This window comes from Amphiura filiformis, chromosome 1 (assembly GCF_039555335.1).
Source record: "Amphiura filiformis chromosome 1, Afil_fr2py, whole genome shotgun sequence".
In the NCBI taxonomy this organism is placed as follows: Eukaryota; Metazoa; Echinodermata; class Ophiuroidea; order Amphilepidida; family Amphiuridae; genus Amphiura; species Amphiura filiformis.
In genome coordinates this window covers 54,013,307-54,040,306 of record NC_092628.1, presented here as the reverse complement: position 1 = coordinate 54,040,306, position 27,000 = coordinate 54,013,307, and the positions used below count along the sequence as shown (strand labels likewise).

The 27,000-nt window shown below is 37.8% G+C and overlaps 1 protein-coding gene across 1 annotated transcript in view; it reads right to left on the bottom strand.

Moving 5' to 3' along the window:
* The window catches only part of LOC140161686 (uncharacterized), a 44,050-nt gene extending 20,536 nt beyond the window's left edge, over positions 1–23,514 (bottom strand). Inside the window, exons 1-5 of the mRNA XM_072184989.1 lie at positions 23,229–23,514; positions 12,724–12,981; positions 7,942–8,211; positions 7,445–7,717; positions 3,928–4,224 (exon numbers count right to left, since the gene is read on the bottom strand). Coding sequence (XP_072041090.1) covers positions 3,928–4,224; positions 7,445–7,717; positions 7,942–8,211; positions 12,724–12,981; positions 23,229–23,385 — 1,255 coding nt within the window. The 5' untranslated portion in view covers positions 23,386–23,514. The remainder of the gene's footprint in view (positions 1–3,927; positions 4,225–7,444; positions 7,718–7,941; positions 8,212–12,723; positions 12,982–23,228) is intronic.
* Positions 23,515–27,000: the final 3,486 nt, after the last annotated feature.

Below are 27,000 nucleotides of genomic sequence, written 5' to 3'. Positions count from 1 at the left end.
TCGCATTTGAATTGGAATACCCATGTTAAAAAAACTGCAAATAAGATCTCGCAAAAGACTGGCATTCTAAGACGCCTGAGGTATTACATAGATCAGAAAACAATGACCATGTTGTATAATGCAATCATTCTCCCCCACATTGACTACTGCTGTCCGATATATGTAGGTGCTGCTGATAAGCTTACTAACAAAATCCAAGTGCTTCAAAATCGTGCTGCAAGACTCACACTGGGATGTAAAGTTAGGGATAAACATGTTAGTGAAATCTATGGTGAACTAAATTGGATGAAGGTGGATCAGCGTGCAAATTATTTTAAATGTATTTTGATGTACAGGTGTATCAACAAGTTAGCCCCCGAGTACTTGGTACAAAACATCCATGATCGCATGAAGTCCCATGGTTATGGAACACGATTGCATGACACAATCAACATCCTTGTTGGTCGGAGTAGAACCAATTGGGGCAAGCGTACCTTTCAGAACTCGGGAGCTTATTTGTGGAACCAGCTTCCAGCCCAGGTTAAAAACTCACCCAACATTCACATATTTAAAAAAATGCTCAAAGCCCACATCCTCAATTGAGCTTAGGTTTGTATAATGTTTTTTGTTTTCTGGGACTGGATCTTCTATTGTATTGATTTATTGATTTCTCATTGGATTATTTGATTATTATGTTTTGGCTTTATGCCCAACATGTACTTCACCATTAATGTACTACATGTACGCACAGAGGAATTTTTGCATCATGGTGTATAGGTTGTGGAGCATCACGGTGGTTGAGTGGAGTGTTGCCCCGGAGCTGTGGGGTGCTTGCTGAGTTGTGTAGAATTTTACTTTTACTTATTTAAAGTTTTTGCATGATTTAGTGAGTGTTGCATGGTTCTGGGGTGGGATTTTTGCTTGATTAGTGTGGGTTTCTTACTTACATGGCATTTGTGTAGGGGTTCATCTGTGCGTACATGTACTAGCTTTACTGGTGGAGCCAATTACATTCCATTTCTTTGTATTAATAGTAATTAATAAGTCACATTTTGGTTTTAAGTAAGATTTTGATGGTAATTCTGATGGTTAGTGTTCTTGTTTAATTTAATAGGCTTTGGTTTGACTCACTGTGGAAGTCAATGGTAGCACTCTACGTTTTGAGTCGGTCATGTGCGGCGCCTCCTGTGTCTTTGTGCAATTGTGGGATGTCCGATGGCTTTCGCAGTGAATCACATCAAGGTTTATTTTCTACTAGTAACATTTTGCTGTGCTAAGTTTTTGTAATAAATATAATTTTATGTACTCTTGCAATCTATTTATATATAAATGCAATTTTATCGATTTTGTTGTACCTATATTTTATGATCGTTTAATTTTAAATTGTGATCCAATGTACATGTATAGTCTGCACGGGAAGTGACGCGGCTGTTATAGATGCGCCGGTGGCTTCGGAGCTAGTATTTGCTTTCGGGATGTTTCGGCATGGAGAGGGGGGTGGTTTATTTGCGCGCGTTTTGGTGCCCCATTTGTCGGATGTCGTTCAATATTGACAGCGTAGTAGTGCTTTTGGGGAGAGGTGCCTGGGCTTGAAGGTTGCAGTTAACATCGATCAATGGATGTTGTGCCGGTGCTGTGGTGCGTGGGGCCCGCCGTTGTCAAAGTCTCGCTTGCTTAGATTCCATACGGATAGCTGCAGCTTTTGAGTTCGGGTATTTTTCTATCGAGGCGCTGCTGTGTTGTTGATGTTGAGCCGAGTTGGATAGATTGGGCATCGAAGTGCGCGTGGGTGGATCGTCCTTCCTTTTTATGTTGGGACATTGTGGGAGCGAATATTTGGTTCTGGAGCTATGGGCGTATTTGTGGCAGTTGCGTTGCTTTTTGTGCAGACTTTATTTTATTGTTATGCATGCAATTTACAAAAGTGCAATTTATACAGTTTTTCATGGTATTTTAAGTGCTTTGTAATTTAAGATTAAGGAAATTTTATTTTTCATTATTTGTATATTTTTTTATAACTTTGTATCTCTGTGTATTCTAATATGTAAAGAGGGCCCCAGTGGAAAGCAGTGCTTTGTTCACTGATCTGGGCTACCCTCTATAAAGATGCCGTTAATAAAATAAAATATGTGTATCATACATGCTGGTCTAGGCCATGCTGCGTTTCACATGCTCAATAGACTCACGTAGACCAATTGCACACATTCACAATAAACACTTATATGACTTACGCCCGGAATAATAATGAACGTGCTTGCTTCTGAATTCAATGACCTCTGCATGACATTTGACCCATTATTGTAACCAAAGAAGGTAATTTGATCCGATTACCTCTGATTGGACTTTGACCATAACAACCCCTGTTGACCTCTGGATCATATTTGGCTGCCGCGATTTGACACCAAATGACCCAGAAATTACCTGTGATTGTTTGTCTCGCTTCGGAGTGGTTCCCACCAAATTTCATAAACCTTTATTTCATTTTCATTTCATTTTGTTACAAAAAGCATCGGTGCCCCAAGACTAAATTGAGCAATGTTTGAGAGTAAAAGACATCAAAATATTACACAAATACAAAATATATAAACAACACATTTAAATTTAAATAAGGCATGGTAAAAGATGAAAGATATTGCACAAAGAAAGCATAAATGGCTATTATTCTCATATACACAGCCGAATGCAGGGGTGAGTCGATGTGAAGCGAGCATGAGCGCGTGCACACCAGACACCACGCCATGCATGCAGACGCACACACAACTGCATGCCCAGCACACATGGTCCCATCACCCCTGAATACATACAACACCCACCCAAACACCCCCACACACCCCTAATTCACACACATATCCACACCACACGTATACACTGAGCTCAAACATACTCCAAAACATCAGATAGACCCTCATGCTCCCACAAATTAAGAGATCATATAAACATAAAATATGACACCTGTAATACATCAAAAATGTTTAAAAAACACTTAAAATGGCAAGTGCAAACGGCAACCACAGATTTAAAAATTAATAAAATATGGCACTGGACTTTTAGCAAACCTGGATGTTCTGATTGAAATGGTTGATATTGAAACGCCTATTGGCTCTGGTTAGCATATCTTTAACCCCCTAACCAGGCGGTGATGGAAACGATATCGCCAATTTTGAGGTCGCCATTGGATTAACACATAATCATGTAATCTTCACAAACAATTCTAAATTTGTTATGTGGTGTCAAAGCAAAATTATCTTACTCTAAAACCGTCGGGGTACGACAATGTACCACACTGCAAGTATGTTAATTTTCCATTTGTCATTGCTAACCGTGTATTTTGAATGGGGCTGTCAGCCCTGTATCTTCGTCAGCCTCGTACATCACATGTTGCGCTTCCTATGCCGCCTGCCCCTAACATTTGCTGAGGAGAACGCCCTCAAAGAAATTCTGATTTTTACACGATTGTAATGTACTTTAGTCAATAAAGATACTCTGCAAAAATCAAGACTTTAGGTGCTGTAGTTTTGTCAAAATCCGAGATTTTGAATACAACGATGGAACCGGCGTTTCATTATTACGATGGAAATATTAGTCGAACACGTATGCACAGTATGTACACGGCGTGCGGGATACACATACACACACAACCCGAGGATCGTTCCGTATTACAACCGCGGGAGTAACATGCATCGGCGCTAGTAGTAAATTCCAATAATTTTCTATGCTTTACCTCACTTGTTCGGCTCAAAATTAAAAGGGGACATATCTGACAGGAAAAGCTAAGACACTTTATGGAAAATAAATACTAATCTATTTTTACAGAAATGTTATAATATGGCTTTAAGGTCATTTTGTAACCAGAAACTGAGCGTCTTTTGTACTATCAGTGTCCACTTCATGGGCTTCGTGCGTTTGTGTCACACGCTGTGAGTGTATATACCCGGGGTATATACTAACCTTCTCCTGAAGTTGTAACGTCATTTCCATCACTATATTGTCCTACTTGACTTCCACTGATGCCAGCCACAGTGAATGAATACTCGGTACATGGCGTCAATCCTGAGATGGTCACCATCCTCTCATTGGCACCCGTAGTACCCCTGCCAACCTCTATTCCAGTTACTCTTCGTAGCAGTATGTATAAGTAGCCCGTGATGCCATCAGGGCATGTGTCAGGACACGTCGCCACAGACCAGGAGAATGTTATACTTGTGGTAAGAACATTATCCAAGGCAACGTTTGCAGGTGGATTAACTGTATATTAATGTAAATGATACAACTGTGTCAACGCCTGATATAATGTTCAAAACATTTTTACCATTGACATTTATCAGGCTGGCACATTACGAAAATTATGTTCTTAACAGAGCGTCAGAAAAAGGTCTATTATAGTTCAAGAGAGCAACCCAATCTAGCCAGGGAACCTCTATGACTCATGGGAAAGGAATGTGAAATCACACGTCCATCCAATCAAAAATATTATCAAGTTCTGCCAAATGAAACATAGCTCAATCCTAATCATTCATTTAATCCTAACTGGAGATAAAAGAAAAAGTTCACAAATTTAATAATTTCTTGAAAAAAGAGCCCAAAACATGCATTGACGGCATGTTTTCTGACAATCGAGTCACAAAGTCTAAGCATTCAAAATCATTTTTTTGTGTTACTTAAATTAAATGGTTGGTTATAAGAATGAAACATGTCTTTTACAAAAATTAGAAAGCATAAACTGAAATTAGTCTTAGTACAAGTCTTTGGGCTTGATTGTCACAGCATACGGAAAACACCCTAAAAACGCATGTTTTTGGCTCTTATTTCCAAAAATTGGCCAAACATTGAAATTTTACTTTTATTGCTAGTTAGGACTAACTAAGGGGCTAGGATTTAGCTATGTTTCATTTGGCAAAACAGGCCTATTATTCACGTGTTGTAATACGTAAATGGTCAAATCCAGCCAAAGCGAGACAAAATTCTCTCTCGGGGGGGCATTTTAAAATGTTTTCCTTTCCAATTCTAGAAATGAGAAGTGCCATCGGATTGAAAAATAACTTTTCTTGCTAGACCAAACAAAGTGTTAAATGCGCATATGCATGTTACCCACGAATTTAAGCCTTGTTCACCTGTTGTACGCCACAACTTTTCACTTTCTTTAATATCTTTCAATATTTTACGTGTGACCCATATACACTAGAAATCAGTGAAGACTTTGAACGTAAAATAGAATTTTATTACACATATCTACAAAGAAATTCTTTGGTTATTACAAATTTTAAGAAAGAACCAGGTGTATAGGTAAGATTGTGTCAATTCTTCGAGTTCTTTCCAAAGTGGCTGTCATTTAACATTACTGGATTAGTTCGAAAGATTAGAATAAATGCTTTATAGAAATATAAAGTTAGATTTTATATCTTGTTGCAGGATGAGGACCTCGGATGGATTCGTGGGGAAACAGCGTCTGAAAATTAGCAAATTCCTATTAATTTTTTAATAAAAATAAAAATTAGTTTCCGTATGTCAATAATTCAGGCTACAATGGCACTAAAATGGATTTTAATCAAAATACAAATTACATGAGCTATTTAGAATTGATCATTATGGCATTTAGGGTACAACAATTTTGAGAATAATGAAGTTGCCAAATTCAAATAGACATAGCAAACAGTTTTATATTATTATTTTAAGTAAAACCATTCCATATTTTCATGCAGCAATATTCTATTAAATCCTGTTTGATGGTTCTTATGAACTAAAACGCTATCAAGACATTGTTGACTATAATTTAAGTAGGGATTCGTGGGTAACCAAAATGTTCGTGGGTAACACATATTTGAAGGTATGTATTGGTAAGCGGCAAAATAGAAACTATTACAGAAGGTTGGAAATCATCATTTGGTTATTCCTTCATCGTGTTTCAATGATTCCTGTTTCTCTAACCAATTGCATTCACCCAAAAAATGGTAATTTAGGATAATCAATCAAAACCTCACGATACAGCTTCAGTATACCTTCAAGAGGATGCTATTTAATAAATAGAACTGTTTTGAAACCTATTTCGCATGTTTTCAAACTGTTAAGAAGAATAAGAAACATCTAGTTTACGAGTAAATCCTTGGATTCGTGGGTAAAGCCGAATTCGTGGGTAAAGCTATAAGTACTATAGTACCGTTTGGGGTTTGCGTTTCTTAGGTGCATAAACTGTAAGTACTGTAAAAAATTATAGCATACCCATGGCTTGAATATGTGCTGATTTAGATTTAAAATAAATATTCTCCTTCTTTTGCAAGGTTAGCATCTATTCGGGATTCGTGGGTATCAAATGTTTAAACCGTCGTAGATTTTTTAAAGCGGTGAACGTCTTTATACGATTTGCAATTTTAAGTGCTTGTCAAACTAAATTCAGTGTTCAAGGTTAATTTAAGTTATGGCAATTATATTTGCTGGACTCGTGGATAACATTTGATACGTGGGTAACGTCAAATTTGATCTTGTGGAATTTTATGGGTAAAATATATTTGTATAGAATAATCACTTGGACCTCAGAATTATAGTACGAAACTTCGTTTTATGATATAGTCATTTATGGCATATTCACTTAACATTTTTTCAGAACGATCATTTTATTTTTTAATCGTTTTACATATGATGAGAGATCATGCAAAGTTCTTTCTAACGGTAATAATTTCATTTTGATTGAAGGACATTCAATGACATATATGGTGCTTTATCTTTGAATTCGTGGGTAACGCCAATTCATTTAAGCCGTCATAACTTGTCCTTTGGTTTGACTTGCTAGTAAAGGCCTAATGCTCAAAGTGAGCACATTGGACGTGACATGATATGCTCCATCAATAACGTGATTTCCTTTATTAATGACATTTTAAAGTGAAAAGTTAACATTGAGAGAATTTTGTCCCGCTTTCGCTGGAATTGACCAAATACTGTACAAACATTGATTTGTTAACATTTCACGTGTCCCATTTTCATTACTAAATGCAAAATAATATAGTTTACGAACTATTATTTGTATATAATAAATGTGACGATAACTGTAAATTTGAAGTATCTTTTTCAAAACAATAATGTTTTATGTGATATAGTGATCAACAACGTCCGCAATTAGTATTAGTAGTGGAATTGAGTACCGATGGCGACTTGAACGCCAAAAACAACGGTTTGTGAAATAGTATAGCTTCAATTTGGAGTGAAATTGAAGTGGGATAGCGAGTGGAAGAAATTTAAGTTAATGATGTTAGACTGGTTCTATTTTGGAAATATGTGCTTAAGTTCGAGTAAAAGCTGGCAACCAAGTTATTTTGGTTAATTCGGGTATGCCGAATTCAAGATTTTTGTCTGCCAAGCTATATTGGAACCCCGTGACCCTAAAAAAGACCAGCAAGAAAAAAACATTGGTGTTTCAATTTTGTCCAGGTGTACCCATTATTTTATCTAAATTGATTAGTCTATTAGTATTTACCTGTTGATCCTATCATAAAGCTGAATTGACATGATGCCGAGTTACCATCAGCATCTGTTGCTGTCGCTCTTACAACCCACATACCGGTCTCAAGATCTGACAGAATGTGTGTTGACTGTGTGAACGGTAGCGTTGCAATATCCACCCCATTTGCGGAATTCGTGTATACAATATCAGATACTTGGCTAGTGGAAGGGAAGACAATTGCTGGCCTGTTGAAGCTGATTGACGAAGAAGAAATGCTGATATCTGACGTGGATGGGCAAATTATTCCTTAAAAAAATTCAAAATCAGATGATTATTTATACACCAATACTCCTTTTGTTTTCCCGGAGAATATAAATTTACATGTAGCAACGTTTAACATTAGTATTTATTTATTTATGTTAGTTATTCTATCCTCTGTGAATTGTTTTCAAATCCATTAAGATCTTTTAGTTAATTAAAGTTTATTCAACTCTTTCTATACCTTGTAATATACTAAGGTTCTCACTCACCTGTGCGGAAATAAAGAAATCGGCAGGTTGCAGTTAGCATTGTAGGAAAGCTATTATTAAATTCAGTAGCTGTTACTCTGATGATATTATTCCCCAGGGGAAAAGTTTGAAGTATATGGGGAACTAATTTGCTAAAGGTTCCTAAAGAAGCACCTGTCTGTGTGTTCCGATAAGAATATTGGACGTTATCCGGGTAATAAAAGTTTTGTAAACTTGGAGCGGTCACTTGTAATCTGTCCAAATCATCCACCATATTCTGTGGGCATGTCACTGAACCAGTTGTAAGGAAAAGAAAAGATTTTGGAATGTCAAAGACATGTAATATAACAGCTGACTGTAATCTATTTTGCAGGAACTATATCAGTTATCATGTCTGTGGACATTAATTTGCATTTTAATAGGCCTACAACAATACCAATATACACACACTCCCCGGGGGTCTTTAAAATATTTTGTACAGGGATGTGTCACGTAGACTTTCGGATGCTGACTTTCTATACAAGATTTGTTGCTGTTTTTGCAACCCATCAGTGTACAAATGTTTCACAAAACAGCCAAAAGAGCCTCAAAAGCACCCACATTTGCCCAAATGGGCTTAAATTGGGTGCTTTTAAGGACATTTTTGCACAAATGGACCCAAATTGGGCGATTTAGTATCACTGAAAAACCACCCACCGATATACCAAATTTTGATGCACCTGCAATCCTGGTCAAAAGTTGGAGCACTATAAGCTATGCATTAAAATGTATATTTTTTAAACCATTGGTGTGAAGCCTGAAGCTTCTTTTACTTCTGTAACTCAACTCCCCTTCACCATCAATTAATGTAGGGCGTCTCTTACTATCTTAAATGAAAAGATTTTTCAATCTTTAAGTCTGTGGTGAGTGCACAATCGAAAAAAAAATTGATTGAATATTCAATTGTGCACCCATCACAGATTAAAAGCCAATCTCTTCATTTAGGATAGTGGGTGCATGACCAAATAAACAGGTTGCAACATTAGACTGGTTCTAGCGGCAAGTTTGCGTAAAAGTTGGCAACCAGCTTATTTTTGTTAATTTGGGTATGGTGAACTCGAATCTGCTGTCTGCCAAGTAATGTTTTGAGACCAAGACCCTCTAAAACATCACCCCATAGGGAGCAAAATTTGTTTTAATTTTATTCCAGTAACACTTTCAAACATATCAGATAATGCGTCTGGCCCCACGGATTCCAGAAATGAAATGTTTGTGCGTGTACGACCTATCTTTAAGAAGTTGTGGGGCACAAAAGGTCACAGGTCGATTAGCTTGTTGTCATGGTTGTGTATGGGTCAAAAGTCAAAGTTGCTCAAATTTTGGTAAAAATTGAGGCAAGTTGTTGGCCTAGCTTAGAGGTTTCAGAAAAAGAATAGTTTGCATTATATACTTCATTAATATATTCTTGTTCATTGATTGGTTAAAAGTGGATCACATGACCAAAAATAGTTTTACCATCAGTACTCATATCCGTAAATAGTACCTCTAAGCCGTAAATAGTATTTTTAATGTCCCGGATGAGCCGTAAATAGTACCTCCAAGCCGTAAATAGTACTTTTGACCATGCCTTCCGCGTGCGCGTATTCGATGCGACGGAACGGTTCACGCACGCGAAACTGCCCTAACGTGATTTCGCGCTGCTGTAATTGGTTAGCCTGATTTTAGCCTATTCGATTTTTTTGAAGGGCAAAATATAGGTTGTGCTTAAATTGGTCGTGCTGTTCACTCAGGATAGAAGCTGGAGAGTCCAAACGTCAAATAATTTTCTTTTAACCAATCAATAAACAAAGAATATATTAATGAAGTATATAAAACAAATATATACTGCCTTTATTCGAAGTTCTGGTTAAAACTATGGTCCCTCGTTGAGATCAATTAATACTATTGATCTCACCTCGGGCCCATAGTTTTAACCAGAACCTCTCATGGCAGTATATATTTGTATACTATCTGTGATGTCTAGTTAGCATGTTACACAGCAAACAGTCAAAAGATATGTAGGATTGCACAGGATTCAATAAAATTTGTATTTATTTATCATCTATCTTCTTAACTTGACATCGCAAATAGTAAAAACTATTCTTTTCCTGAATCCCTTGAACTTAAGGAACAGTTTGGATCCATTTTTACGAAAATCGGAGCAACTTTAATTTCCCCTTATATAACATGCAAATAGACCTTGGACCTGTTGATCCTCATAACTTGGTAACTATATGTTATACGCGCAAATATGTTACATTTTTGTGATCCTCAGACTCAGACAAATAATTTGACATGTTTGTTAGTGAATTTGGAGCATGCTTAATTTTGCCCCTATAAATTATGAGCATAAGAGAATGAGGGTGGAAGAATGTTAGTTTGACCACCCCCCAAAAATAGCATTCTCCCACCCTCCCTGCCTATACTTCACATCTATTCTATTTCCTTCCAACCTTCCTTAATTCTACCCTATTTGCCACCTAATCTATACCCTATATCTAAAATGTTCTGAGGATGGAGCTCAAGAGGGAGACCACCTGTGGTAACACTTTTGTGTGAGGATGTGACCAACTTGTGAGGATGTTGGTAATTGTCCTGATCCACCTTCAAGTGGTGGGGGTTGTTAGCTTGATGGCTTATATATGTCCATTAAGTTACGGACGGACCAGGGTGGCCAGGAGAGGCGTGTCTCGCCCGCATGGCTAAACACAGAGCGAAACTGATTCACAATGAAGCGCCACAACAGCACCAGGGTTAAAGCCCCTGATTATTATAACCCACCTGTTCAACCATCGGGCCTGCACAAGACGGAGCAGAATGAAGCAACAATTCCAAACCAATCGGAATATATGATGAAGTTCCTAGAGCAGGGGTTTCACCATGTCGAGCCCCAATTGAAAGAGCTACTTCAGATAAACCGAAGGAAAGACAGACACTTTTAACTACTAGAGTATAATTGGAATAGGGAATGTACACACACTGAACCAGCCAGGAAACCTTGAACTTTTACCTCACCAACTCAATAAATAATATTCAAATGGGAGATTATTGGAGTTTCTGAAACAGATTGGATAGAAAGTGGAGAATTTACAGCAGAAGTATACCAAATTTTATGTTCTGCATATACAGAGCAGGAGACCAAATCGATCAACCGTAGACCAGCAGTTTACACTACGACAGATCATTGAAAAATACCTGGAAAAGAATAGAAACCTGTACCTATGCTACCTAAGCATTTAATTCCATCTGGCAAGAAGGACTATGCAAAGCAATGAGGTTCTATGAATACCCCCAGAAGATCATCTGCCTACTGAAATCACTGTATGAAATATCACAGAGTGCCGTGAGAGTCAATGGAGAACTGACCGACTGGTTCCACACAAAATTTGGTGAGGCAGGGTTGTGTGATCTCGCCACAGCTTTTCAACATACTTCTGGAACTACAATCTAGGAAAAAAGGTTGGCACACTTTGCCTGTCTTTTGGTATATCGCTTCCCCCGCTCCCCCAATTCAATGTTGGACCAAGCCATGTAGTCAACAGGTCCGTGAGAACCTCCAACATTGAAAGATGGGGAGTGGGAAGGGTAATATATAGGGGGGAATCTGTACTTCACATATATTGCATGCATGTTTCACTCGCCTCTCCGATTTTGATTGGGCAAGCCTTTCCATTGTTTAGAGCAAGTGTGCCAAGTATTTTTTTCCTGGATAGTAGTTATATCCTCAGCACTAGAAAATGAAGACGCAGGAGCTGTTATCTTTGGCTTCAAAATAAACAATCTTAGATTTGCGGATGATATCGTTCTAATAGCAGAATCACCAGAAGAACTCCAAACCCTGATAAACAAAGCTTACAAAGAAAGCAGCAACTGTGGACTTATAAATATAGCTAAAACTCAAGTTCAAGCCATTACCGAATATAACAACAGACTGCATATTACAATTGAAGGAGATAAGCTAGAACAAGTAAAATCATTTGTGTATCTGGGCGGCACCATATCTGGAGATGGGACATGTGAGGAAGATGTGAGGCACCAAATCAACAAAGCAGTAGGTACAGTTCAAAGTCTCCAGAGCATCTGGAAAGCAAAAGACATCAAGCAAGACACCAAATTACAATTATACCAAACACTCATCCTCTCTGTATTACTATATGGATTAGAGACATGGACCCTCAAAAACCAGGACGAAAACAGGCTTCTGACTTTCGAGTCGAATTACTGGAGTCACCAGACGAGATAAAATACGTAACTAAGCTATCCGGGAAAGAACACACAGTGTTAGACACTATCGCAGAAAGATTGAAGATTGAAGTACTTTGGCCACATTAAAAGGATGGAGACAATCAGATACCCAAAGATAACCATGTAGGGCAAAACACATGGAAAGAGACCAAGAGGAAGACCAAGTAAAAGATGGCTGGAGTGTGCTAAAGCAGATGGGCAAGCAAGAGGAATACCAACCCTAACAGAAATGAGCAGGCTAACAACCAACCGAGGCAGATGGCAGGACATTGTGAAGCAGAAGCCATCACACAGCCCACTGCTGGTGTGGATAAATTATGAGCATGTAGGGGGTTTGGGGTCTTTTTTAGCTTGGCAGACAAAATTGTGCAATTCAGCATACCCGAATTAACCTAAATAATTTGGTTGCCAGTTTTTACGCGAACTTGCCGCTTCATGCTTAAATAAGCACATATTTCCAAAATAGAACCTGTCTGTTTTGTTTAATAGTCCAGTATTTTATTCATAATTAACCTTCTAGGTTTGAGTGTGTTATCTTACCGGTTGCTTCATTAATAGAAATCGTAATTTGACACGAGCCTCTTACACAACTCATCGTATCGATAGCTGTTATTGTTACCTGACGTATTCCAACAGCGTAAAACTCATTTAGTGGTGGATTGTAAGTGTATACGTATGAACCTATGCCATTTGTAATCGTTGGTTTGTATGGATAGTTTGGATACGACACTAGTTGATAAGTCTGTCCTGCAGATACATATCTTGTTAAATCAAAACACCCGGATAACATCACAACAACTATAAAAAAAAAAGAAAGAAAAAAAAAAAAGAAGAAACTAAGTATGAGATAGTAATTATTGCTGAGGTGCAAGGCGCGGGTTAACAACTTTTTGAGGGAAAAAAGGCCTATGTGTTCACAGTACCTAACTACAGGGTGTCCCAAACAAAGAGGCCCCTCATTGCGCCCTCTTTTTCTCCTATTTCTGAAAAGTTGATTAAATATCTTTTGGTATGTAAAGAAACCTTTAATCGTTAGCTTTAATAAACCAAAACAATTATTTCAATCGGCTCACTACTTTTGAAGATATGTCCTTTTGAATACAAGTACCCGTTTTTCACTCTGTCCACGGATAGCAAACAGAGTGGTTGGGGTGGCTCATGCTGTGGAGTGGCCTGCACGATCACCAGACCTCGCACCACTTGACTTTTTTTCTTTGTGGCAAAATCCAAGATCTTCGCAAACGTATTACTGAATGCATTCGCAAGTATCTGGCGCACAAGGATGGTACGCAACGTAATTGATGCAATGAGGACCAGGGCTGAAACTTGTATTCGCCAAGGAGGCAACCAGGTAGAGGGCAGAGTAGCACAGTAAACTCACTTCAGAAGAACCAAAGACAAACCAAACAGCCTTTTAGGGCTACCTTTTATCCTAAAAAGAGAAATGACTTATGTTGTAAATAAAAAACTTATGTTGTAAATAAAAAAAAGAAAGCAAGAAACAACAAAGTAAGAAAGTAAGAAACATAATAAAACAAAAAGGCATAAATAACCAAGAAAAACATAAGTAATTGCAAGTAAAGCAAAAGAAGTCCCATTCGGCATCCATTTTACCCACAAATTAATGACACTATTAACCCACCGGTAAAGCCCATTTCATAAATAAAGTTATTTTATAAAGTTATCATTGAGGAATGTTTGATATTCATGCATGGTATATGTACTCCTTTTCAATCTTTTAAGTAGCCAAACCTTCTCCGTGGACAGAGTGAAAAACGGGTACATTTCTTTAAAAGAGCATATCTTCAACAGTTGTGCGCCAATTGATATAATTGTTTTGGTTTATTAAAGCTAACGACTTAAGGTTTCTTTACATACCAAAATGTTTGATCAAATTTTCAGAAATAGGAGAAAAAGAGGGCGCAATGAAGGGCCTCTTTTTGTTTTGGGACACCCTGTATATAGTTACCGTAGGCGTGATCGGTCAAAAAATAGATTTTGCTCTAACTTTTTTTGATGAAAGGTACTTGAACACTCTCACTCAGAGTGACAATGAAAAACTTTTTGAGGGAAAAAAGGGGCCTATGTGTTCATGAGACTTTCATGATACCCAGGGGATCATACGGCAAGTATAAAGGACGGCATACGCTCATATAATATACATATCCAGTGCCACCGAGAGGTAAAATGAACGCACGGGCCCCTTTGATCAGCGATATGACGATACAGGACTTCATAAGTGTGTGGGGTGTGTGTGTGTGTGGGGGGGGGGGGTAGGCAACAGCAGTGGTGTGAATTTCTTTGTAACATGGGGGAGGGATGTTGGTGTAAAATCATTGAAAACATGTTGAAGCGGAGCGAAAGTAGCGTGTGTAGATGCCAATAACCAAATATGAACATTCATTCATTTAAGAAGACAAATGCGCACAAATTTGCAATTTGAATGTGGCATTTTACTCCCAGATTAAGTTTCTCTGAACAACATCCGCGCGATGTGCAGAAAATTTGCTAATGTCAATGCTAATTGCAATTTGAAAGTAGCGACTTTTGCTCCCAGATTGAACTTATTGTTAAAAAGAGTGGAAAATTGCCAATTTTAAGCTAAATTATGAAATATTCCTAGTCAGTGGGAGTGGTCTAGTTCGTAGACATATAATCTGATTGGACAATCGTGTGATTTTGGGTGCCGTCTATCAGGCCGTAGACATGAGTGTTGACATTGCATAACACGCTTGTACACTGCAAAATCGTCGGTGTTAAAAGTAACACCGAGGGTATTGATTTCAACACCGGGGTGGTGTTCTGAAAGGTCCACACTTTTCGGTGTTAATGAAACAGTGCTAAGTGTTATTTTGACTCTACGAAGTGTTATTTTGACACTGTATTCTGGTGTTTATTTGATAATTTTTCAGGTGTTAATTTCCTATTCAACACCGCTGGGTGTTGATTTGATCCTTTTGCCTGAATTTCCTATATTCAACACCACTGGGGTGTAAATTTAACACCTCTGGGTGTTGATGGAACATATGTAACACTGCGGCGGTGTTCTGAGAGGTCCACACTCTTTGGTGTAGAAGTGACACTGGTACGGGTGTTAAAATTATCATCTTTAATCATTGTTAACATCTTAATCAATGAGCGTGAATTGTTTCTGTTGCTTCTGCTGGTTTCCACCCAAATAATAGATCACTTAGATCTACAAAAAAGTCCATGCAGTGCACATTTAAGATTTTATTTGACACCATGTGGTGTTAATTTAACGATCCAACACCGTAAATTAACACCCGAAGGTTCAACACCAGCTCGGTGTTGCATATTCAATACCGAAGTTTTTGCAGTGTAGAGGTGCGCGTATGTATCGCGTTGTATGCTTAGAGTAGTGCGGAATACACGCACGCGCAGTACGCGCAACAGAATACGTGAAGTTGTATACAAGTTTCGTTCATTTTATAATAAGGGGATTTTTTTTTATGACGGTAACTTAGTTTTTGCTTAAAAATAGTTTACAGTTATTATCGTAGTGGACTATATCGGCTGCGCCGGCATTCACTACTCAAAATATTAGACCTGCCTGTCGTCTATCACACGGTAGAGGATAGGAAAAACAAAAATTCCTATCGTTTATTCTCTAATTCTTAGTCATTGGGAGTGGTCTAGTCCGTAGACAAATAATCTGATTGGACAACCGCATGATTTCGGGTGCCGTCTATCAGGCCGTAGACGACCCCACGTCATCATGAGTGTTGATAACGCGTAATACGCTTGCAGAGTTGCGCGTATGTATCGCGTTGTATGCGTAGACTAGTGCGGAATACTCGCACACGCTAGTAGTACGCGCATCAGAATATGTGGATTTGTAAACAAGTTTCGTTTTTATGACAGTAACTTACTTAGTTTTTTGCTTTAAAAATAGTTTATAGTTATTAACATTATATTGAACTGACTAACAATGAGAAGAAATGATAGGAATTTTTTTTACAATCCTCTTCCTATGATAGACGACAGGCAGGTCCAATATTTTTATCTACTCAAAATATTGGACCTGCCTGTCGTCTATCACATGGTAGAGGATAGTAAAAACAAAAATTCCTATCGTTTATACTCTAAGTGAGAGTCAAAGGCTATCTTGTATTGTTAATCGTATTGTGGGCCTGTAAAAAAGCAAAGAAAAGATACCATGGGTCCGCAAAAGGAAGAAAGGAGACCTTAGTGAGCATGTAAAAAGCTTAAGGCCAAGTAAAATAAAAAAACATGTATCACACAGAAAAAAATAAGTGTGTAGGTGACCCTTTCACAAGAGTCCAGCTCTGTCCCTGAGATGACACTTAAATTGGTTAAAGCACTAGACTCTTTAATTTGAGTATAACTGACACCTTATTGGAGTCTATCTTCTTGACTCCGACTAGAGTCAAACATGCTAGACTCTCTTGAGTGTCATCTCAGGGACAAACGTTCAACCCCCCAAACCAGAGTTTAGATGACACCTCGTGGGAGTCTACCTTCTTGACTCCAACTGGAGTCAAACATACTGGACTCTCTCCGAGTGTCATCTCAGGGCACCCATAGTGGGTAGGAGAACATGAAAACTAATATGAGATACTGTATTAAGATCACATATTAAGTATCATGTGAGAGTATACTCTTGTACTCCAGAAGACAGGATCACATATTAAAGTGGTATGCGGGTGTTGCCAGAGGTATTCTCACTGTCACGTGACATATATATGGCAGTAACCGATAGTTATCGATAATTGACTTTGGTAATGTGCGACACTATGGAATATAAAAAGCAGGATATGGGTATGTTAAAAATTGAAATGAGGTATGGGGCTGAATGGGGGTGGCTACGGGGCGTTATCTCAAGGACAATATTGTTCAAGGTTGCGCCGCAGGCTTACAAAGAAACAATAGCAATCAAGCTTAAACTTTAAATTAGCACCCGATAGAGGGCAGGGCCTGCAAGGACAATATTGTTCAAGGTTGCGCCGCAGGCTTACAAAGAGACAATATTGTTCAAGGTTGCGCCGCAGGCTTACAAAGAAACAATAGCAATCAAGCTTAAACTTTAAATTAGCACCCGATAGAGGGCAGGGCCTGAAGAATGAGGGAAATTATGGGTAAATATTTAACGGAATAAACTGCATAATCATATTATTTAGATTTATTCCGTTAAAAATCTTATTTTAACTTATCAAATTACTAGTTTTTATATTCTATGGTGTCAAATATTTATTCACAACGTTGTAAATACGCATTAAATACGATTAATAACAACAGAGGGCGCTTTTTCTCATTCACTACCCAGAGTACAAGGGTATACTCTCACATGATACTTAATATGTGATCCTAATACAGTATCTCATATTAGTTTTCATGTTCTCCTACCCACTATGGGTGCTCAGGGACAAACGTTCGACCCCCCAAACGAGAGTTTAGACGACACCCCATTGGAGTCTTGCTTACTTGACCCCTACAGGAGTCTAGCATAGGGAGTTTAGATGACACCTCATTGGAGTCTACCCACTTGACCCCTCCAGGAGTCTTAACATGTATGACTCTTATTGGGAGTCATCTCAACCCCCCAAAGGAGTAAAGAGGAAACCATTCCAATGAGAAAAAAAATAGTTCTTACTTTATTTCTTAAATTACCTGGCTCTTTATTTTACAACGAAGACAAATTAACTACCTTGATTTTACACAAGTCACTTACCTTAGTTCCTAAAGGGATTCGAACTAGGGACCTTCTGTTTACAAGCCTGATGCTCTACCAATTGAGCTAACTGGGATTATACAGTTGAACAAGTGTTTAAGTTAATATCTTTTTAGGGATATTGATCAAAGTTACTGTAAATATTGATAACATTTACTATAAATGTTGATTAAAAAAAGTAATATAAAAATATATTGATGATTTAATTCCAAAGCAATATTGTTATTATTATAATTACATAGCTAGTAGGGTTATAAGCATTATCATTATTAGGTCTATTATTATTATTATTAGTGTTATTATTATTATTATTATTATTATTATTATTATTATTATTATTATTATTATTATTATTATTATTATTATTATTATTAATTACAGGTGAATTCGAATCGTCGATACTGTTGAGATGATCTGTGAGTGGTATGACTCCGTCTTTGCTGACAACCTCCAAAATGTCATCCACATACCTTTTCCAGAGCTTAGGCTTACAATTCAATGGAGCCGTGGCGATAGCAGACTGTTCAAGGTGTTCCATGAAAATATTTGCAGCAAGCGGTGAGACAGGACTGCCCATAGCTGCCCCAAATAGCTGTCCGAAGATCTCACCTCTGAAGGTAAAATATGTTGTGGATAAGATGAAGTCCAACAACTCGATCACATCCTCCACCGACAAGTTGTAACCAGAAGTCTTATTGTACTCCTTCATGTAACCTTTCTCTAATCTCTCTCTCACAATTTCAAGAAACTTGTGTATCGGAGTGCACGTGAATAGAGACACAACATCATGAGAATTTAAGATGTAATCTTCCTCAATTACTAAGTCTCCTAACTCCTCAGCAAGTTGTTTTGAATTTACCACATGATGGGTGGAGTTTCCGACCATAATAGACAAAATGTTGTTTTGAATTTACCACATGATGGGTGAAGTTTCGTAGCCAATGGTGGCAGTATAATCTACTATGGGTCTCAGTGGTGCATTAGGTTTATGGATTTCGGCGTGCAATAAAGTCTTGGTACATTTTCTGCAGTTGGATACAATTTTTTGTACTTTATTAGGGATCTTTTCCTCATTCACAAGTCTTGAAAGAATGCCAACCAGTTTTCTTTTATATTTTGGAGTGGGGTCAGTGGGAAGAGTCTCGTACGTTTTTCATCTCCCAACATGGTGTTAACCTTCTCCTCATAATCCTTTTTATCAAGAACCACCGTAGCCTTACCCTTGTCTGCAGGGAGGATAATGATCGACTCAACTTTCTTGAGGTCTTTAATTGCCTGTCTTTCATCCTGGTTAACGTTTGACTTTGGGGTTTTTGACGAACTTAGCGTACTGGCTACCTTACCTCAGTTGCACAGCTTCCGAATTCGGCAGGTTCCTACACGCGAGTTCCGTGGCTAACACGAAATCCTCCGCACATACATTGGTTGGAGACACGGCGAAATTCAATCCTTTGGCCAAAACACTGATTTCTGACTTACTCAGACTATACTTCGATAAGTTTTCCACCCATTTCTTTCACTGCGCCCGGACAGGTCGAGTTCCGATGTCGCAGGAAGACGTTTCTTGTCGTTGTTTACCTTCTTCTCCGTCAGAATTTGTAACTTCCGCATTTGCCGACATTTTGACTTCTCAAAAGGGTTCTCGCGAACTCTCGTGATGTGCGACGAGATTTGGTGGGCAAGCTCTAATTCCGCGGGAATTTGTTGTTGACAACCCTTATCCTTTCACGCAATAATTCACGTTGAGCCTTTTCCACTATATCCTTGGCTTTCTTGGTATTTATGGGGCATTTGAGCTTCAAACTAGGCGGTGTGAGGCTAAGGTCTCGGCAACGGAGACTAAACACAATATGGTTCTGATGACGGGCAATCTTACGTTCGCAATTCTCTAAATCACGCAGATTTTTGACAGTACTTCGTCCGTGTATTTCTCGAACATTACTGAACATTTTCCTCAGGACTGTTGTTGATAAATAAATGAAGAGATTTCATACTTCTAGTCCAATAAAACAGTACTCACTGTGGACGTTTCGAAGACTTGCAGACTTCTTTTTCAACACTGATGTTGTTGTGATGATCTTCTGTTTACCGCTGATGATACAGGTTGCTTAACAACGCGGTTGCCGGTTGCATTCCTTTTTTAAACAACTGGCAACCGCGTTGCTAAGCAACCTGTATCACTGCATGCACAGACATTTATAAAATTGAGCTCATTCTTTTATTTTTCATATTTTTTCTGTAAAAATTAGGGATGTCAATGCCAATTATGTTTTGTAACTATCCTGCAAATTACAGCAACATAACTTATTTGGTTTTTCTGTAAGTGTGAGTCAAAATTGGTCCATCGCCACACGCACAGGAGCTGTACTTTTAAAATACGCGCCTAATCAATAATGAGTCTTTCACTCCATTGTTAAAGTACTGTGCTCCCTGTAGCATTATGGAGTGACCAGGTCCTAGAGTGTGATGGTTTTGTAGCAGATGGCAGTGTTCATTCAAGCATATCAAGGTCAGTTATTAGCCACTTGCTGAATGGCTGGGCATTATCAGCTATCAAAGAGAAGAAATAATTTATGCTATTGACTAGTAAAGTGCCATTTCATAAGAAACCCCTTTGATACTTTCACAATATGCTTGTTTCATTTTTGCATATATATTAAAATAAAGAAATATAAAAAGGTAAATATATGCTTATACCAATTTTGCTCCCATTGCTATTTTTGGACTTTTTGGACTTTCGTTCCAATGACCGGTCAGAATGGGAAACTTTGAAAATTCATAATTCGAAAAGTTTTTGACCGATTTTGACCATGTAACCACCAAAATACTTCTGCTGATGAGTTCTTTACAGAAAACTATCTTTTGTAGCAATAGGGGCAACATACAATTTTGATGGTCATCCCTAATAAAACACAACACATCCACATCCCCAGTGACTGCCATGCCCAGAGAAAAAAATTTCTCATGGATAGATAGCTGTTGGATCAGAACAGGATTGGTGGATTTTCCATGGTGGGATTAGAGGGATGATAAGTTTAAATGGTCTACTACAGTAGACTAGTTAAAAATGTGCCTATTAAATACACTAGGTATGTGGGAAGTGAACCTGTGTACTTTATGTGCCGCTAAAAATGGGTGGTTTTATTCAAGCAAGTATAATTTGGGTTTGCTGTGAGCAGTTACATCAATTCTTTTTTAAATTTATTTAAACGTGTAGAATTTGCTCTTTCCAATGATATTTTCATTTACAGATTATAATAGCTCTGTAGTTACAGCCCTTTAAACACGAGTTTACTTTTAAAAAAAATTCAGATTGTATATTCATCAACTGTTTCCAATTAAGGGTATTTGCTCCACAGATAATTCCATTATCTGTGTTTGCTCAGTCATTTTAATACTGAGAAGTTTACAACCACTTGGCCAACAACTTTATGGCCTAACAAGTAGGCGTTAATATCTTAAAAGACACAAAGTCTGGACATTAATTTCTTTCATGCTAATAGTCAATCGATTTTCCTTGCATTTCTGGGTTTATATTTACAGTGTTCAGGATCTGCGCAAGACCAATAAACCATTAAATGTTATAGCATTTAAATGTGTGGCCCCAGGGCCCCAAATGTTACAATAAGGGGCAACAGATTGACAGGGCTAGCGCTAAAACTACAAGGGCCCTAGGGCCCATATGTGGTACACTTATGGGACCTACCCTGTAGATTTATCCTTTGCACATCTTGGCCCCAGAGATCAAAGGTCACGGGCCCCAGGGGCCCAAATGTAAAAATACAAAGCATGCTGTTTCTCATTAAATGAAGCAGCCTCAAGGCCCTGAGTTGGTACACTGATAGATCCAGGGGCACTCTATATATAAAAGTATACATGAGCCCCACATGTCATATATTATGGGCCCCAGGGCCCCAAATTTTAAAATAAGGGGCAACAGATTGACAAGGCTAGCTATAAAACTACATGGGCACTAGATCTCATATGTGGCACATGTATGGTCCCTAAGTTTTAAATTGCCTTTTGCCCATTTTGGCCCTAAATGTTTAAGGCTAGGGGCCCCAGAGGTCCAAATGTTAAAACAAAGGGCCGGTCGTTTGTCAGCAAATAAAAGAGCTACAGGGTTAAGATTTGGTACACTAATAGGTCTTCAGCATTATATTGTTATATGTATATGTGAACCCCATGTGTCACATAATATGGGCCCCAGGGCCCAAACGCTAAAACATAGGGCCGGCCGTTACTCCGTAAAGAAAGCAGCTACAATGTCCAGCTTGAGTCTGCTGATAGCACTTGAGAATTATATTTCAACATATCTACATGAGCCCCATAAGTCAAATATTATGGGCCCCGGGGCCCCAAATGTTAAAGCAAAGGCCCGGCCGTTTTTCATCAAATAAAGCAACTTTAGAGCTCAGAGTTTGGAAAAAGATTGCACCTGAGAATTATATTGTTATATGTTCATAATATGAGCCCCATATGTCACACCATTGGCCCCAGGGCCCAAAACGCTAAAACATATGGCCAGCCGTTACTCAGTAAATAAAGCAGCTACAGTGCCCAGCTTGAGTCTACTGATAGCACTTTAGAATTATACTTCAACATATGTACATGAGCCTCATAAGTAAAATATTATGGGCCCCAGGGCCCCAAATGTTAAAAAAAGGGCCGCCCATTTATCATCAAATAAAGCAGCTTCAGGGCTCAGAGTTTGTACACAGATTGTGTACAAATATATAGCCTTCTAGTCTGTACTGATCTGCTTTTGTTGTGCCACAGGTCGACAAAATATACCTCAGTAAACAGAGCACATCCAGATCTTGCAAAATATGTTGAATTCCTGACTAGCGACCCTTGTTCAGCCAGTCAGTCTATTCTCAAAATGAAAAACAAAGGAAACGAAATGGGAGCATCATTTGTTGAAATGAGGGGATGTATTATGTTGCAAAAGATTATGGGAAGGGTAAGATATCTTCTCTGCTAACTATACCTATCAACAGTATATTTTTGCTGGGTTTTCTAAACTTAATAAAGGCATTAAAACCATTAACAAAACGATAACGACATCAAAAGTAAAACATAATCCAATATAATATTTCTGTTGTACAAACTTTAACGACAACGTCACACAATTATACCAACTTTATTACATTTATTCCTGTTTAATAGTCACTACAAACACAATTTGAGAATGTGATATTTCACACTGTAGGACGGACGGACGAACGGATGGACAGACAGAGCTGATCTTATGGTCTTACGCTGGCGTTTTAAGCTGGCGTACGCGTAAGGCAATAATGTTAGTAAGAGTGTTATTGCAATAATTATGTCTCACCGTAACTTGTGCTACTGCTTATTCTTGTGGTATAAGGACCGGGTAACTGATCGCCATCATTAGCCCCCCTTACTCTGAAGCGATAACTTGTCGTGCACTGTAAATTGTTTATTGTCACTGTGACAACGTCATCGGTAATGGAGTCATGGGCAATCATTACATCTTGTATCACATTATTTGAGTCTATGAGCTCATACTGATACTGGATATTACCATTTCTGTTTCCGCAAGGTATTACGTTGAAGGTAAACGTCAGAGATGTTACTTGAGAACTTACGTGCTGTAAATTTGTGGGTGCAACACTTGGAGCTGTGATATGAAACGGAGAAGATAAGATCAAACGAGCGATTGAATATGTAACATTTTATAGTCATTGTAATCGTATAAGGTATGAAATGTAAAACCCAAATACAAATTCTTCATTCATCAAAGTTCATCTGTGTTGGTATAAATCATGATTTTGATTTAACTTTTGATCCAAACACAAAGAAATAATTCCTACCTCGGTATTTTCAGATGGGACGCCATCTTTCATCAACGAGTGAGTGACTGTATCAAAGACTTCATGCTGATCTCCAAATGAACGTTAATGAAATTAAATTTGTTTGTCCGTTCACAATTAGGGGTTCATTAATAGTTCCAGTTTTCCTCAACATTGGCTTCGAACTGGTAAGTATTTTATGCGTATTTGTTCGTGAACAGATGAGCGAAAACACTTCACAGATACTTCACAGATTTTCACCCCATATCAAAAAGAAATACCTGAATCACTGATGGGAGCCATACGTGGGGATGGATGTCATGTAAGTATGTTTTTAGTGAGAAATCCTTGCACATGAGTCTATGTTTTAAGATTAGCAACTATTTTAAACTTTTGCGATTTGGTAGTTCACAACATCTTGCGAATGGTAGTGAGCTTTGGCAAAAATTGCACTGATCATTTCATCGCAAATGTGAAGTAGAATTCAAATATCACATTATACTTTTGTATGTCCTGTGGTTCTTGAGTTATGTTGTAAAGAGGGCTGAAACGACAACACTTTTGTAAAACTCATTAACAACAATAAATCAAGCAAGATTTTAAAGTATATGATTTGTAGAATGAACTTTTGCAAAACATCAAAGTGTTATTTTTCAATGATATATTGATTTAGATAATGAATATCGAGTTTTTGGCTGTTTCTACCATTAACGAAATTATATATCTTTAGACATTGATCTCCTTTGAAAAAATATAGAGTTCACCGCTACGCACGAAAAATTCACCATGTGAACGCATTTTAACCTAAATCTAATAATTTTTTCGCGACACGCGAAATTTAGGTGCTACAAAACCTAACAATGGTAAAAGTATGGACTAGTATATTAAACAAAATTTGTTTCACAAATCCAAAACAAATAGTTAAAAATAGAGAGCATTACGATTTTTTAAAATTGTCTCACCGAAGAGTAAAAAACACACAATTTGTTTCGCCTAGGTGTTAAAAAAATTATTTCACGACCCAGCCCCCTTGATATCTAATGGTGCGTCCCTAAACAACGATCATAACCTTAATTCTATTAATGGTCCCCAGTTTGGTGATTGTGTTTCATCAAATAATAACAAAAAATAAAATGTAACATTCTTGAAAATGAAGATGAAAAGACCGACCGCGCGAGAAAAGTTATGCCAATAATGCAGAATTATGGAGGCATTATAAAAGTGCTCTAAGCATGTTTTAAACAGATTAATTGAGTAGAGCAAAGTACACTGATCAATATGCTTTTTGTTTGGAGTCAATCGGACATACGGTTTTAAAAATATATCAATTTATATTTTCTTTGTATCTTATTGTTTTTTATCAATAATCAATAAAGTTAATGAGCTAAAATGACTGTAGAAGCTCATTAACATATAATTTGCCAATATTTTGCTAAAATCAATGCATAAATGTTCAGGGTACTTTTATTTTGCATACTTTTGCCCTGATCTTGGTCATTAAATGAGGTACACGTAGCACCAAATTGAGGTACACTATGAATACGACCTTCATGCCCATTTTACACTGTAACTCAGAATACAATTGAGGACATTTACGGCTCATTCGTGGTGTATGAAATATATATGTTCTAATGTATATATATGGTGAAGCCGCCCTAATTTGCATATTTGCATAATTAATTAGCATTTATGCAAATTAGCTCATTAATTATGCAAATATGCAAATTAGAGGGCGGCTTCACTATATAATACATTAGAACATATTAGACACACTTTGACCAAGTTTCAGGGCAAAAGTATGCAAAATAAAAGTACCCTGAACATTTATGCATTGATTTTTAGCAAAATATTGGCAAAATTACATATTAATGAGCCTTTCCAGTCCTTTTAGCTCATTAACTATATTGATTATTGACAAATACAATAGGATACAAAGAAAATATAAATTGATGTATTATGGAAACCGTATGTCCGATTTGCTCCAAACAAAAGGCATATTGATCAGTGTACTTTACCCTACTCAATTAATCTGTTTAAAACATGCTCAAAGCATTTTCTAATTTCTAGAAAATGCATTCAATACCACCTTAACAGCTTGAACCTAGTTCGAATTTCGTTGACTCACATTATGTTAGGGGCGGTGCAATGCTTATGTATACATCGGAGTGGTGAATTATAAGGGGGGGGGGACACGATTTTTGGCAGGTCAAAAACAAGGGAGGGGAGCACTTTCTGGCAGGTTGAAAGGGGGGTTAAGCAATTTTTGGCACAGAAATTTGGACACCGTTTCGACATTACGCCCCAAAAAGTGTAGGAACATGTTCAAATGTGCACAATTTTGTGCTCGCTGCGCCCGCCTCACACGATTAGACAATTTAAGGTTTGATTCATTTGCAAATAGGGGATCCCCAAAATCGTGTGCAAAAAAGGAAGAGGCAAAGATTTTTTTGGCTCATCGGAGGGGGGGGGGGACTTGAAAAGGATTTTAACACTGTTAAAGGTGGGGGCAAGCGATTTTTGGCAGACCATTTTGAAAATTTACCACCCCAAGTAACACATTTTATTGCTAATTGCAGCCTCTTAATTTAAAGCTGTTATCGCTAGATACAAAAAGGAATTTAAGATACATGAAGCTTTGCTGTCAACGAGAGGATCAAACAACTGTTAAGGGAACGTTCAATATTTACGCCGGAAGTTTTGAGGGAGGATCCGAAATAAATTTAGGATCTTGAGGGGGAATATGAATTTTTTGAATGGAGAATTTTTTTGAATGGAGAAAATCGGAAAAAAAGAGGGAATCCGAAAATTTCGAGCTTTCAGTCCTACTGGCGTTAATATTGAATGGTCTAAGGAAATAACTTATTAGCCTATGACTCACTTGCTTCATCTGTACTTCCGGTATATGATCTAGAGACTCCATTGATACCAGAAGGGGATCTCGTGTCCAGGGTCACTTCATAGGTTGAATGAGGGTGAAGTCCATTAATAATCCAAAAGTATAAATCATTTGTACCATCACTGCTGCCAATCAAAGTAGCCCAAGATCGATGAGTTATGGTTGCAAAAGGTCCTGTGTCACATTGTTCTTTGTTTGTAAGTTGATACTTTACCTGAAACTCACTATCTCTTTCGGACTTGAAGCACGACCAGGATATCGTTAAGGAAGAAGCCGTTTTTGCCAATAGATGCAGATTCATAATACTACATTGGGCTAATAAGAGGCAAATGAAGCATATTAAAATATAAATTTATTAAACAAATTAGCACAAAAGTAAGGTGGCTACTCTAGTA